The sequence below is a fragment of the Zonotrichia albicollis genome, chromosome 7 (assembly GCF_047830755.1).
Source record: "Zonotrichia albicollis isolate bZonAlb1 chromosome 7, bZonAlb1.hap1, whole genome shotgun sequence".
In the NCBI taxonomy this organism is placed as follows: domain Eukaryota; kingdom Metazoa; phylum Chordata; class Aves; order Passeriformes; family Passerellidae; genus Zonotrichia; species Zonotrichia albicollis.
In genome coordinates, this window is record NC_133825.1 from 19562149 (window position 1) to 19578002 (window position 15854).

A 15854-nucleotide genomic window follows, 5' to 3' on the forward strand; every position below is an offset into this window, starting at 1 on the left:
GGATCATACCCCTGGGTTCTGATTTAGCTTGGGAATATTTGTATTTTCATCTTTTTATTGAAGATATTTCTCCTCCAGCTTAGCAGGTTTGGAATGCACGATGACTTAATTTATAGGAATTTAGTGTTTAAGTGGACTTGGACTTTCGTAGCTGGGAATAAAACAGAATTTCAATGGGCCTGTTGTTTGTGGGCATGGGAAGGGCTTGTTTGCTTGATTTTACCTGTGCTTTGGTTTCACTGCACATTTTTGGCATTTCTTTTGGGGTTTGGAGGTTTGTTGCACAGTATTTAGAAAAAAAAAGGAATCCAGTTTGCCTCATCTGCTTTACTTCACTTGTGTGTGCTCACTACATCCAAGGAGTGTGGCAGAGGGAATTAGCCAAAGGATTTCCCAAAGCAATGCCAAGAATGCAGCAAGTATTTTTCTAAGCAAAATAATACAGGGTTTTTTTACATATTCCAATGCAAATCCAGAAGATTTCAGCTTCCTTGCCCAGGGAAGGTGTCCCTGGTCATGACAGGGAGGTTGAAATCAGATGGTCTTGAAGGTCCCTTCCAACCCAAACCATGGTGTGACCCTGCAATTTTACCTCTATTTGTACGTTGACAGGAAATTTTCCAAGCTGGGATTTCATCTTCCTGACAATTGGAAATCATTAAAGGTGTTCAACTGCTCTGTCCATTCATCATGGAAAGGAGAGGCCCTCGCTGCTCTGTCAGCCCTGAAATGGTGGCTGTGCTGTGCTTTGAGAGGGGACATTTCAATCCTTTTTTAGTGCCAGCTCAGCGTTCGCCTCGTGATGAGCACGGAGGGATCAATGAGCAGCTGTGGCACACAAGGTTATCCCAAGTTCACAGCAGGCTCCGAGCTGATTGGCTTCCAAAGTCAGATGCATCAGGAGCAAGGTCACCAACAGGATCTGGTGACAGCACAAAAAAACAAAGCAGAGCTGAAGTCATTTGTTGACAGCAGCCCCTGGGAGAAAATTGTGTTTTATTGCCTCAGATTTGGGGCTTTGTGATGTGACCTTTCGCATTGTTGGGACTCCTATTTGTAGGTTTCCCTTTTCACTTGGAAAATGATGGAGTTTTGATCTCAATCCCCCATTGGCATTGAGGTTTTAAATAGAGCAGAGGAGGTGGTTTGAAGGGCATCTGTTAATGAAATAATCAGGGTGGGAATGTCCCAAAGCTGGCCACGGGAGTGGGATGGTGGCTCATCTTCCCACTGCTGTCACCCTGCATGAGCAAAGCCTCCAGTGATTATTCCCTACTGTTAATTCTAAGCTATTCCAGCTAAAATTAAGCCTTGAACCTTCCAAGCCTCCCTCCATAATCCAGCCAACTCTTATCCCATAAAGTCACCCACAGCCAAAGGTCGGACACACCCAGGGACTCTCCAGCAGACAAATGTCACATTTTATGGAGGGGGCGGATCCTTCTCGTCCATTTCCCCTCCAAGCCTTTCTAAAAATACCCTAAACCTTAACAAGGAGCTATTTTGGGGGAATTATGGTCATGGACAGGCATGGGAAGCTGATTCTGGCAGGCTTGCTCGGGTTGGAGTTGCGTGTTCCTTACTCAGGCGCGTGGTGCTCTGGGGATAAACAGAGAGCATCAGGATTTTGGGACCTCCTGGCTTGGGATGGCTGCTCTGAGTGGGTTTAGTGGAGGAGAACAAGTGAAGATATCCTTATAGGAATGTTGATTTGTGCCTGAAGTCATTCATTTCAGGCATTTGCAGCTTTATCAGATCTGATTTCATACAACCTGGCTGGGATTTCTCTCCGGGGACCTTTAGTGATCCTGCCACTTCCAATAAACATTTATAGAAACTGCTGCCAGCCTGTGGATATGAGAAACTCCTAGGAGAGACTTCTATCTTCCAAAAAATCCTTAAAGACACCAAAATATTTGCAAGCAAATCTCACCCAGGAGAAGATGGCTAGAAAATGCCCAGCCTTGGGAGCTGCATTGCGGTGCCAGGCATTGGCTTTGCACCCTCAGTAGGGATGTTTGCTACGGAAAAAAAAAAACATTAAATTGGAAAATTTGGAAAACTGTGCCCTCCGGAGCCATGCTGCAATTGGGGGCAGCAGAAAAGTGAATTTTGAGAGCTGAGATGGAAGTGCAGCAGGTAAAGGCTGGCCCAGGCTCTCACAGCTCGGGGACGGTGGCGGCGCGCGCCGCTCAGGTTTGCACCTCTAAGAGATTTCCATTTTTTCGCCTCAAAACCTCCAGATATGAAGCCGAAGCTGCCTTCTTTGCCAACCTGAAACTGTCGGATTTCAACATCATCGACACCCTGGGAGTCGGAGGCTTCGGGAGAGTGGAGCTGGTAGGTGACCTCTTCTTTGTGTGGCATCCTCATGCAACTGCTGTGTTAAAAGCTTAATTTTCTTTGTTATCATGCCCCAATAACCCCGAGAAAAATGATCTGCTGGGATTGTCTAGTGAAGAAAGCTGACTTACATTTCCTGAGACATAAAAAATGTACCAATAAATGCTTTGCAGTAGGCAAGGAGGATTTATGTCCTAGGCTGGGAGAGGAACACACATCTCCTCTCTCTCTTAAGTGGTTTATGGCATTGATTTATGGCCTTTTAAAAACAACCTGGAGGATTGGGTGAGTGCTGGGATTGGAAGAGCAACTTAAAATCTTATTTAACCAGATTCAGAGTAACAGTAGAAAGCCTCTCCCTCACATTTTTTATTCAGTTCTAGAGTGGTTGCACTTGGTTATCCTCAAAGCTGAACACTCAGTACCCGAGCCATGACAACACACCCCAAACAGGGTGCCAAAAAGACAAAATCCAAGCCTGCTTTTTGCTCTGCTTGGAGCTTTGGAGCTCTGTGGTCTCCTTTAAAGCAGAGCCAGAGGGGAGCTGTTTGCAGCACCAAGGCAACACAAAACCTTGGAGTAGGAAGAGGGAGTTGGGTTACACCAGGAGGAGCTCCGGACACCGGACACTCGTGCAGAATGTCAGGAACTCCTGCAAGCCCTGGCACAGGGGGAACAGAGTCACTGTTGCCACCACAAAACCTCAGGGAAGCCTCCACTCCATAACCCTGTGGGAGCTGAAGGATAGTAAAATGGGCAAAACCAGGTGGTTTTGGTGATTATTTGTGACGTAAGGAGGAGATTTGGTGTGCAAAGCTCAGCTTGCTCTTCCCTGACTTTTTCTGACTAGATATGAAATCCTGTGGAGGAAAGAACATCTGTGGGACCACTGGTTCCTTCCTGGGGTTTGGAGTTTAATCTATGATTATTTTGTTTATGAATATTTAATTTATGAGTACTTTGAAGGAGTCACCTGCTGAGGATGCTTTAGAGCAGGAGGTCATGCTCAAGCTCTCTTTTGAAGTCCCTTCCTCCTCTTCTGGCACCAGGGATTTGCCCCTAAATTAACATCTGCCTTCTCCACCCTGTAGTGAGGGACCCACCAGTCTGGGGCTTGGTTTGAGCCTTGGGAAGGTTTTGGGTTCATTTTTAAGGGGTTTTGCCAACCTCAAAAACTTGGGAGGTGCAAAGTTTGTGTCCATGAGAGGTTGCTGGTGGGACCCACACCACTGGCCACGGCCAGGTGACATGGACAGACTTAAAGTGACAAAAACTCCACCCTGGTGATGTGAGACCCTGGTCCAGGTGAGAGGAAGAGCAGGAAGTGCTCTCTCCCTTCAAGGTGTCAGCTCGAGCAGAAATATTCCATTCTGAGCAGATATTCACACCTCAGAAGCCTCTAAGAAACCCTGGAGACACCTGAGGTGGGAAAAACATTCCCAGAGGTTTTCGTCCTGAGCAGGAAAATGCTGGATAAACTCATTTTTTGTAGCTCTGAACTGCACACAGATAAAACATATTTAAAAGTGTAGCTCAGCACACCAGATTTTGTTGGTTTTTCTTGACCACAGAAGGAAATTTTGTTCCAAAGCCAAAAAAATATTCCTTTTGTCAAAACTGAGCCTGGAATTGCTGCCTCATGCTTCCACTTCCTCCATTAAAAATATGGTTTATTGCTTCGGGCTAAAAATGTGAAATACATCGGAGAAATCAGCTCTTTTATTGCCTGAAAATGGAAGTGCAGGAATGTTCCTGGAAAACATTCCCAGTTTTTGTGCTTTCCAGGAGTAAAATGGATCAAAAAAAGTGAAGGATGTGGCAAGGAAAAGGGATTTTATAGCTTTGGGCACAAAGTCTCAGAATGTCACCACTGGAGAAGGCAACTAGTGGTGGCTGGGGGGCAACTGGAATATCTGGGACTGGGATTGTCCAAGAAGGAATAACATTCCATGGATGTGGTTTTCCAGACTCCTCTGGGAATGCTGGTGCCTTGGAGAGGTCGCCCTTTCCATGTCTCCATGCACAAGGATATGGCTTTTAGGTCAGACGGCCTAAAATAGAAATTATTTTCAATTCCATGGGTATTACACATGGAAATCCCCTTTTGTCTTGATTTTCCAGGCTGATTTGTTTCCTGTATCTCAGGGAAAAAAAATCCAAAGCTTTGGAATGAGTGGTTTTTGCTCAGTTTTTTGGTGGCTCTTCCAACATCCTTCTGGATGCTCCTGTTCATCCCAAACTGGGCTATGCAATTGGCTTTTATCTAGGTTTTCCTTGAGGGATAAATCATCCAGGGTTGGAGGAACCACAGTAAAAGGCAGGGGAGGAATTTTTGGGATGCATCCACTCCTTTTTACAGCTCAGCCTCCCTGCTTTATGTCAGCTGAGCATCTTCTGAGGTGGGATCCAGGATTAACATCAAGAAAATGGGAATTTCAAGTGCCACTGGGATAGGGAATGTCACCTCTTGTGACAGGGATGGAGGGCAGGTGTCCCCAGCCCTCAGAAATCATCTCTGCTCACCTTTATTGCTATTGGATTTGTTCTTTAATTTCCTTTTCCCTCAAGTCCTGTGCTCCTGAGCATCTGCTCCAGGTCAGTTCTTCTGGGTTTAAATCAAGATTATTTTTGACAGCTCTGAAATAAATACATTGGAGTAGCTGAATATCCAGAATTTGAGTCATTTTTTCCATGGAATTGGTGCCTGTAGGTGATGGCTGAGCACAGGGAGACTAAAAATCACATCCTTGCCTTCTGCACTCCTTCTGGCCTCGTGGTGGCCCCAAAAAGCAAAATTCCTTCGCAATATGGGGATTTCTAAAGGCACAAACAAAAACATGCGCATAAAACATCACAGACATGTTTTATGGGCTTTGTACAAAGTGGACACAATGGAATTTTTCAACTTTGTTTTTTAAGAGAAATCTGGCCCCAGCTTCTGAAGTGCAATTAAAATTCCTCCAGCCTCCAGCCCGTGTTGTAAACAAAGCCATTAGTGAATTAATTAGATAACGAGGAAAAACCCACTGCAATTGTCTTCTGATAGGCTGACAGATGCAGAACCCAGATATTTATTGGTGGAAATTTCCAATTGTGCCCAATTTCCAGTTCCCAAGGCAGCTGCTTTTCCTAGGTAACGCAAAGTTTTTTATTGGAAAGGTAATTTTTCTCTTGGAAATCTCCTAATTTTTGGGTTTTATTGTCAGGAATTGCCTCAGGCTGGGTCAGGGGAGGCTCAGCTGGGACAGCAGCAGCAATTTCTGCATGCAAAGGGTGCTCAGGCCTTGGCAGGGCTGCCCAGGGAGCTTTGCAGTGCCCAGCCCTGCAGGTGTCCCAGGAAGGGCTGGAGGTGGCACTCAGTGCTCTGGGCTGGGCACAAGGTGGGCACTGGGCACAGCTTGGCTGAGAGGGATTTTCCAGCCTTAGTTATCCCAGGATTCTGTGAATTTTTTGGCTTTTGAAAGAATGGATCTTTTGGTTGCTATGAAGGGGAGCAGATTTGGGGATTTCAGTGAGGAATTTGAGACCAAATACCCAAGGAAATCCCAAACACATCTGACAATGTGACGGTGTTCACAGGGGTTCTTGGATGAGGGAAGAGATGTAGATCTGACTCCATATTTCAGAAGGCTTGATTTATTATTTTATCATATATATAATATTAAAACTATACTAAAATAATAGAAGAAAAGGTTTCATCAGAAGGCTGGCTAAGAATAGCAAAGAAAAGAATGATAACAAAGGCTTATGTCTGGGACAGAGAGTCTGAGCCAGCTGACTGTGATTGGCCATTAATTAGAAACAACCACATGAGACCAATCACAGATGCACCTGTTGCATTCCACAGCAGCAGATAATCAATGTTTACATTTTGTTCCTGAGGCCTCTCAGCTTCTCAGGAAGAAAAATCCTAAGTTAAAGATTTTTCATGAAAAGATGTCTGCAACATGACATCACTCTTTCTTAGCTCAGCAAAATCCTGGGGATGATCTAACCCTTTCTTTTCCATCTTTTCCCAACATTTGCAGCATATTCCCTTCTCCAGCATGTGCAGGATATTTACTTTTATCCCACCACTGCAGGGCCATGTTTTAATTTTCCCTGGATTTTGAATTCCTGTTGAAACTAAAGGCATCCTTTGTAGATGGAAACACATCCTTGGGCTTGTCTGCTCATGGAAAGGGTCTTGGCAACGTTTGGGAAGATGGGATGTGTTGGGAGCCCATCAAATCTGGGCAGAGGATGGATCAGGATGTGAGCTGAGCCAGAGATTTCAGCTCTGGCTGGAGGCAGGAATTAAACATAAAAGTAGGGGTTTTATTTCAGACAAATCCAAACTGGGAAGCAGAGCAGGATCATGTATGGGATTGTTGGAGTTTAGCTCCATTTGATATTTCCAAGACCCCACAGCAGTGAGTTTTTCCATTTCCCACATATCTTAGCCATAGAATCCTCCTTCCTCTATTTACTTTTCCTTGGAATGAATTTTTTGCATGAAACCCTTGACATTCCTCACTGCTTTTCAGCCTTTTGCTTCCAGACATTTCTGCAAAAATAATTTTTACCTCTGGGCTTTATAGAGAGACAAAAATTTTAATATAATTTAATATATTTGCCCAATACTTGCCCTTTGCTCATAAAACACTTGGCTGTGTTTGTTGTTAAGCAACAAAATTCAGTTTTCAGTGCAGAGATCGGGATGTGGAGTTAAAGGGGTTTAGCACAGTTGGGAATTTTTGTAACAATTGTTAAATTTGCTTTTTTGAGTGTCTTCTTAGTGTGTAATTTTGCAGATTGTTTTTCTATACAGTCCCATAGTGCTCTAATTGGGATAGGAAATTCAGGGCTTTCCCAACCAGTGGAATCTGAATTACTTGAAAAAAAATAAAGTCACTCTCAGAGACACTTACCACCCTGCTGCTCACTTGGAATTAAATTTGAAGGATTCATCCTTCAAAATTCAGCCTACAATATGTCTTGTAGAATTCGCTTTGACTCCATTATTTTTCTTCCCATCTTCTCCTAAAATCCAAGAATGGTTTGGGTTGAAATGGACTTTAATGTTCAAAAACTCCACCCCTGCCATGGGCAGGGACACCTTCCACTGTCCCAGGCTGCTCCAAGCCCCATCCAGCCTGGCCTTGGGCACTGCCAGGGATCCAGGAGCAGCCAAAAGCCCTCTGAGCTGCGTCTTAGGTGGGGTTTATTTAAGTCTTGACTTATTTTCCAGCCTAACCCAGCACAGTGTGTTCGGTAGGCAGCCCTAAATTAATGTTGTCTTGAGGTAGGGAGTGGGAATCTAATTTGGATATGCAAATTATCATTTATCTCTAAACTTAGGTGAGGAGAGAGGCTGAATCTGGCCTAAGGGAAATGTGGAAAGGGCCCTAAAAATCCTTATGGATCATTTGGGCTGAAAGATCCCTGCCAGCCCCTGGAGTCCCAGCTGTGCCCAGTGCCCACCTTGTGCCCAGCCCAGAGCACTGAGTGCCACCTGCAGCCCTTCCTGGGACACCTGCAGGGCTGGGCACTGCAAAGCTCCCTGGGCAGCCCCTGCCAAGGCCTGAGCACCCTTTCCATGCAGGAATTGCTGCTGCTGTCCCAGCTGAGCCTCCCCTGGCCCAGCCTGAGGCCCTTTCCCCTTGTCCTGTCCCTGTTCCCTGGCAGCAGACCCTGACCACCCCTCTGGCTGATTTTGGGGAATTCTCTTCCATCCTGGGAGAAGAGGAATCCCTTCAGCAGGTAGAGCAGGCTGTCCCCTCTTGCTGGGACAGGAGCAGCCACTCTGTGTGTGCAGCTGCCAGGATCAGGAAAGCTCAGCTTGCAAATGCTGCTCTCAGCAACAGCTGCTGCTATTTTTGTTGGTTCCACCAGATCAAGCTGGGAAACAGGAAAATGCAGGACCTTGGCAATGGCCAGCAAGCAGGAGCACTTGGAATTCAGCTCCTAAAGTGCGGCTGTTAAGTCAGTTCTTATTTAATGTGTAGGGGAAAGAGCCACGTTTCAGCAAAGCAGGGATTTCTGGCTCCTTTCTATTGGAAGAGTTCCACAGGAAGCAAAATTCCCTTGGATGAACATCTTTGTTTTGGAGATTCAGAGGGACACAGAGGGAAACTGTGGTGAGTGGGGAGCTCAAAGCTCATCCAGGGCCACCTCATCCCATGGCAGGGACACCTTCCACTGTCCCAGGCTGCTCCAGCCTGGCCTTGGGCACTGCCAGGGATCCAGGGGCAGCCACAGCTGCTCTGGGAATTCCATCCCAGCCTCTGCCCACCCTGCCAGGGAACAATTCCTAATTCCCCATATCCCATCCAGCCCTGCCCTCTGGCACTGGGAACCCATTCCCTGTGTCCTGTCACTCCATCCCTTGGAAATATCCTGGAATGTTCAGTGAGGGAAATAAATCCTTTCTGAGGGCTTTGTCTGCCTCCTGGGAAATAGTTATGAAAGTTTCCATTTTCCCAAGGTCAGCTGGGATTGGATCAGCACAGGAATTGCTGGAGTTGCAGACTGTATATCACACACATAGGGATGATTTATAGGGAATACAGGCAGGGAAGGAGGAAAGGTAAGAAACACATAACTCTTGTTTCCTCTTTTCCATTGAGCTCTGGGTTTCATCTCCTCAATACCCATTTTCCCAGGCACCCTGAGAAAGCACCAAGGTGTAAAACTGTATTTATTTCTGTGTAAGTGTTAAAAACCAGACAAAATTCAGGCATGGTGTTCTGTGTGTGTCCTGGGAACTGCAGAAGTTGAAAACCATAAAGCAAAGGAAGGATTTTGGGGGGGTTCCAACAGGAGGAGCCAGCTGTGATCCTATGAAACAAAGATATGGAAAAGCCAGAGAGGCTGCATCTCTCCTTTTTCCCTGCCTTTTTTTGAATTCCAAATTCAAAAAATTGAATTTGGAATTCAAAAATTCCATTGAATTGGTGGAAGGGACCTTAAAACCCATCCCATTCCACCATTCCTCCTGGTGTTTCCGTGGATAACCCATCCCTTCTGGTGTTTCCCTGATCCCTGAACCACACCAGAACAAAGCAGGTGGACAAGAAACTGTTCAAGTTCAGGGTGTGTGGCCTGGGAAAAGCCCAGGGGAAAGTTTGGATGACACTCCCAGGAGCATGGTGGGATTATTGAGGTGTGTCTGAGGGTCTGGAGTTGAATAATCCTTGAGGGGCTCTTCCAACTCAGAACATTCCATGGTCCTACAAAGGTGCCATGTCTCATATCCACCCACATTCCTGTCAGGAAAACAATACAAACCCAGATCTGGCATTAAATCAATTCTGATTGTGTGAGTGTTGCCTCCTAACCCTAAAGGCAGCCTGGGTTTGTGGCAGGGCTCAGTGACAGCCACGCTGCTTCCCTCTGGCAGAAGCCAAATTCCTACAAGGACACCCAAACAGAAGTTGCCAGATGGCACCTCGTGCTCCACAGTGGGAAAGCACCTCACTGGGATATTGTTGTGAGCAGCTGCTGGGGGAATTGAGCAGACTTGGAGGCCTGGGAGGTCAACAGCGGGGTTTCTTTGAGAGGGTTGGCCAGGATGGGAAGGCTGGCTGCCTTCCAGCTGGATTTGGAATAGGGACCTGCCCCTTGGGGTGGCTCAGGGTTCAGAAGTTGCCAGGGCTACCCTGGGAGCAAGCAAACAAATCCTGTCAGCCCCAGCTTGGGGAACCAGGCTAAAAATAGGGGGCAGAGGCTTAAGGTGGGAAGCCAAGCCATGAGGAGGGAGTGCTGCTGGGAAGGCAGGTCTGCTCATCCTGGAATTGCCATCCCAGCCCTGCAATTCCTGCCCAGTGCTGCTGGGAAGGCAGATCTGCTCATCCTGGAATTGCCATCCCAGTCCTGCAATTCCCAGCCAGAGCCAGCACAGGTGGGGTGACCTGGAGGAAAAGGGGTTGGAGAAGCCAGATGATAACTTGCAATATCTCATGGCCCTGTGGTGGTCCCAGTTGCTGGGGTTCCACTTGTTGGTTTCTCTGGGTCTGGATTGAAGGCACATGAGACAGTAATTCATGTTCAGACTCAGGTGTTTATTATTTCTTATCAGTAAAACAGCCTCACTACCATGAGTTTGGCAGCAAGGCACAAAATGGCCAACAATCTCTTGTTCCAAGGGCTTTTAAGACTAAACTGTCCAGTTAAGAGCTGACACCTGGATTATTTTCCCTTTTAACCCAATAATTGATCCCACAGAGCTGCGATGGGGACTTTTCTGCCCAATTACAAAATGCCACCCAAACCCATGGAGAAGGAGGAAGAAGCAACATGAAGAAAAAACCCAGAATGACACCCTGTGCCCTCCATCTTGCTTCCATCCACAACACACTAAAAATCCCAAACCCTAAATTTCTCACCAAGTGACGCACCTACACTGCTCTATATAATCTATTGCACACTTTTGTGGGTTCCGGTCTCTTCTGGAGTTTAGGAAACTTTCTCCATGAATGAGGGTCAGAGTCAGTGCTGCCCTGGGGGTCAGGGAAATATTCCCAGTGCTTTGGGTTTCCACAAACACCAGAGCAACACCCACATTTAGCTTTTTCTTAAAAATTGTGATGTTTAGAAATGGGTTTTTTAGCAGTAAGCCATGCAGTTACAAACCTGGATTGTGACTGGAGAGGTGTGAGGAGCTCCTGGGAGGCAGGGAGTGGGATTGCTGGCAGGGAGGTGGGCCTCCATCCAGGCCGTGGCCTGTGTGTGACCTTGTCCTGTCCTCCCAGGTGCAGCTGAAGAGCGAGGAGGCCAAGACGTTTGCCATGAAGATCCTGAAGAAGCGGCACATCGTGGACACGCGGCAGCAGGAGCACATCCGCTCCGAGAAGCAGATCATGCAGAGCGCCCACTCCGACTTCATCGTCAGGTACCTCCCTGCTGGATCTGTGGGGTTCCCCACATGAGGCAGGAATGATCAATCTGACTTCATGTTCTCAGAAGGCTGATTTATTATTTTAAGATACTACATTATATTAAGGAACACTGTACTAAACGGTGACCATGTTCACAGGGGTCTTAGGATGAGGGAAGAGACGAGGATCTGACTCCATGTTTCAGAAGGCTTGATTTATTATTTTATGATATTTATTATATTAAAACTCTACTAAAAGAATAGAAGAAGAGATTTCATCAGAAGGCTAGCTAATAATAGAAAAAGAAAGAATGATAACAAAGGTTTGTGGCTTGGACAGAGAGTCTGAGCCAGCTGACTGTGATTGGCCATTCATTAGAATTGACCACACGAGACCAATCACAGATGCCCCTGTTGCATTCCACAGCAGCAGATAATCATTGTTTACATTTTGTTCCTGAGGCCTCTGGGCTTCTCAGGAGGAAAAAATCCTAAGGAAAGGATTGTTCATAAAATCTGTCTGTGACACTAAACTATACTAAAGAATACAGAAAGTATACCTACTAAATGCTCAAAAGCTGATAATGAAAACTCATGACTCTTTCCAGATTCCCGACACAGCTTGGCCCTGATTGGCCAGAGTCAAAACAATTCACATGAAACCAATGAAACAACCACCAGTTGGATAAACAATCTCCAAACACATTCCACATGTGAGCACAATGCAGGAGAAGCAAATGAGATAAGAATTGGTTTCCTTTTTCTCTGTGGCTTCTCAGCTTCCCAGGAGAAGAAATCCTGGCAAAGGGATTTTTCAGAAAATATGGCAGTGACAAGGCACTGCACTCACCATCAAGAATTTATATTTACTTATACATATACATATATATATGTATGTATTTATAATGACTTGGCTTTGCCCCTCCTCAAGATTAGTTTTCCTTTTCCTTCCCAATTTCTGAGTTTCCTTTCCCACTAAGGGAAGGTGGAAGGCAGGGCTTGATCCTTTGAAATGACACAGTGCCATGACAATGAGCAGCTGTGTCCAGCTTTTCTCTTTAGGAAATATTTGACAACTCACCTAACCTTAGCACATCTCCAGGGAATTAAAGGGGCATTTTTGGTTGTTTCCACCCTAATAATAACATTCAGTCATAAGCTGTGCCAAGGGAAATGTAGGTTGGATATTAGGAAAAGGTTTTTTTACAGAAAGGGTGATAAAGTTCTGGAATGGTCTGCCTGGGGAGGTGGTGGAGTCACCATCCCTGGGTGTGTTTAAAAACAGCCTGGATGTGGCACTGGGTGCCAGGGTTTAGTTGAGGTGTTGGTGCTGGGTTGGACTTGATGATCTTGGAGGTTCCTTCCAACCCAGTGATTCTGTAAATTCCCTGGCTTTTCAAGGACTTTTTTATTTTTTGAGGAACAAGTGAGGGAGTTCTTTCAATGCTGTAGGTCAGGATGGAACAGCGGGTGCTGAGGATCCCATGAGCCACCTTGAAGGGCATCCAAGCCAAGGCTGCCTCATCCCACCCTCAGAGACACCTGGAAAACTCCTCTGCCTTAGGAGATCAGCCCTGCTCCCAGAAATTGCTCAGGAGATGCAAACAAACCCAGGGTGAAACCAAACCCCTGGGATGAATGCAGAGGGAAGCACGTGGCCAGGCTGGGGCACTCAGGGGGTGTTTCCTTCCCAGGCTCATCCCTGGGATTCCCCATGGCTTCTCCTGTGATTCATGGGTGACAACTGGAGCCCGACAGTGCCTGGCTGCCATTCCCTTCAGGATGTGCTCCTGGATCCTGAAACATTCCCTGTAACCCAGCCCAGAGCCAATTATTCCCTGTGGGCCATTCCAGCCTCGGGATTTTTGGAGGGCTGAGCTGTTTTGGGATGAGAGGGGAAGTGCAGGGCCAGCCAAGCCACCATTCCCAGAAATACCCACTCCTAAATAGAACCTGAGCCTCCAAACATTTCTTAATGGAGCCAGTGACATTCATGGCTGATCAATGAAATTCCCACTCTCCATCCTTCAGCAGGGAAGCACAACAAGGATATTATACCTGTTCATCTTCTTCTTCCATATTCTGCAGTGTTTCCCACCTTTTGCAGCAACAACCATCCCTGAATTGCATTCAGTATCCCATGAAATTAAATTTAATATCCCATGGAAACCCTGCTCTGGGAAGGTTTCCAAATCAAAAAGTCCAACCTTTTGCTATTGCTAGAAAAAATTTGGTCTATCAAACTCTTGCCCATCTACAGTGATTTGAAGTTTTCCTATAGTATCTATCCTAAAATTATTCAACTTATTTATTGTTTAGTTAAGAACTTGTTTATTCCATTTCTTGGACCAGCTGGGATAATTTTTTTTGGGGGGGTGAAATGGGCAGAAATTTGAATATTTCGGTAGATTGATTCAGTTTTGAGCTGATAGATGAAAGGTGGGTTTAAAATAATCTCAGAGCAAGGACGCAATGGGAAAGACAAAATTCCTGAAGAACTTGGTTGTTTTCTTAATTCATTGTGTTTGTTTAAAAGTCTTTGAAGAATAATTTGGTTTGGTTATTAAAGTGAATTAAACCAGGCAAAAGGAGCAGGAGAGGCCAAGTGGCACTAAATAAAACTGTCTTTTATATAAACTGAAACTCAAACAGAACAAAATGCTCTGGCTTGGATCAGGGGCCAAACAAGTGCAAATATTTCAAGGAATAAGGAAATAAGTAAAGAAGTTATTCAAATATTGTGTCATTTAAACTTAGGAAATAATGTCCTTTCATGTGTCTAAACTTTATGCTTCCATGATAGCTGATAAATAATATTTGATATTATTTTAATCTGTGCATTTTAGGCCAGATTTAATGCCCATAAAAATTTCAGCAGGGCTGCCTTAATTGGGGAAAGTATTTTGGTACTTGGTAATTTAAGTTACCAAGCAATTAAAAACATGAAATTACATTCTGGATTGTTGAAGTTTTCTGTAAACTTTAATAATGATTAAATGTGTATTAAGATAAATGATATTTTGTCCAAGTGGCAAGAAATAAGTGGGGGGATTTTTTTTGAAACCATCAATTTTACCATTATTTAATGGTTAGTTATAAATGACCATTGGTGTTATATAAATAGAAATGGATGTCTTCCAAAGGAACCAAATCCTGCAGTGTTCTCCTGCTGATCCATCCCACAGCTCTGTCAAAATAATAACTGGGATTAGCAGGGAAGTGCTGGAAACTGCAAAACTCACCTGGTTTCATTTCCATCATGTTGCGGCAGCTGTTGAATTTTTAACTCCTGGAATTTTTAACTCCTGGAATTTTTAACTCCTGAATTTTTAACTCTTGGAAACTGCCAGGAATGCAGGAATTGCACCAGGAACCACCCTCAACATTCTTTTCTGCTGCAGGAATTGTTAAAATTATTATCAAAAAATTACAAATTAATTACAAAAATTAATTACTTAATTAATGACCAAAAAATTTACAAAAATTAAAATTACTGTGCAAACTATCTGCAAGGAAACCTTCCCTGTATCCACACCCTGCTGGAAGCCTGGGTGGATAAAGCCACTTGTGGAATAGGAAGTACAAAAGCAGCTGAACATTAAAATAAAGGAAAAAAAGGAATTTGGTTTTTTTCACCGTAGTTATTTAATACTATTAAACACATCTATAAATCCAATTAATGTACTATCATTAGAAAATCCTGTTGAGCACAGAGCATGGATATTGGAGCACAGTTCAGAACTCGAGGATGGGTTCACAAAGCCCGGCCCATCCCTTGGGGCAGTTTTTCCTCCACATTCCTTCCTGGGAGGAAGAGGAACAGCACTTCAGCTTCTCTAAACTCTGTCAAACCAGCCAGTTTAGTGCTCAGATAATGGATTTATTTGTGATTTTCTGGTTGCCACCCTCAGGCTCTACAGGACGTTCAAGGACAGCAAGTACCTGTACATGCTGATGGAGGCCTGCCTGGGGGGAGAGCTCTGGACAATTCTCAGGGACAGGTGAGCTGGGGCTTGTCCTGCACTGTGAGATGTTCTAAATGTCACAATTCCAGCTGGAAGGCTTGGAAGGGCCTCAAAGCCCATCCTGTGCCACCCCTTCCACCATCCCAGGCTGCTCCAAGCCCTGTCCAGCCTGGCCTTGGGCACTGCCAGGGATCCAGGGGCAGCCACAGCTGTGCCAGGGCCTGCCCACCCTCACAGGGAACAACTCCTAGTTCCCAATATCCCATCCATCCCTGGCCTCTGTCATTTTGAAGCCATTCCCTGTGTCCTGTCCCTCCATCCCTTGTCCCCAGTTGCTCTCCAGCTCTCCTGGGGCCCCTTTAGGCCCTGCATGGAGCTCTGAGCTCTCCCTGGAGCCTTCTCCTCCCCAGCTCTCCCAGCCTGGTTCCAGGCCTGGAGCAGCTCCATGGCCTCCTCTGGATTTGCTCCAGCAGCTCCAGGTCCTTTTGATGTCAGTTTTTAAATCACAATTTCCCATCTCAGAGCTTTTTCTGTGTTTGCAGCTCTTCCTTTGTGAGTGTGATTCTCAGCCAGGACTGAGAGCAATGAGCAGGAGGAAACTGAGAGCTGTGCAGGGTCAGTTGGCCCAGAAATCCCACTTTACACCAGGGCTGCTGATTCAAGTGGGAATCAGAATCCACACCCTGCCA

The 15854-nt window shown here is 45.5% G+C and overlaps 1 protein-coding gene across 4 annotated transcripts in view; it reads left to right on the forward strand.

The window, feature by feature from the left end:
- Positions 1 to 15854, forward strand: part of PRKG1 (protein kinase cGMP-dependent 1) — a 368158-nt gene that overhangs the window by 339419 nt on the left and 12885 nt on the right. For all 4 annotated transcript variants that reach the window (XM_074544544.1, XM_074544546.1, XM_074544545.1 and 1 more), the window contains exons 10-12: positions 2244 to 2340; positions 11076 to 11215; positions 15112 to 15201. In XM_074544544.1, coding sequence (XP_074400645.1) covers positions 2244 to 2340; positions 11076 to 11215; positions 15112 to 15201 — 327 coding nt within the window. The remainder of the gene's footprint in view (positions 1 to 2243; positions 2341 to 11075; positions 11216 to 15111; positions 15202 to 15854) is intronic.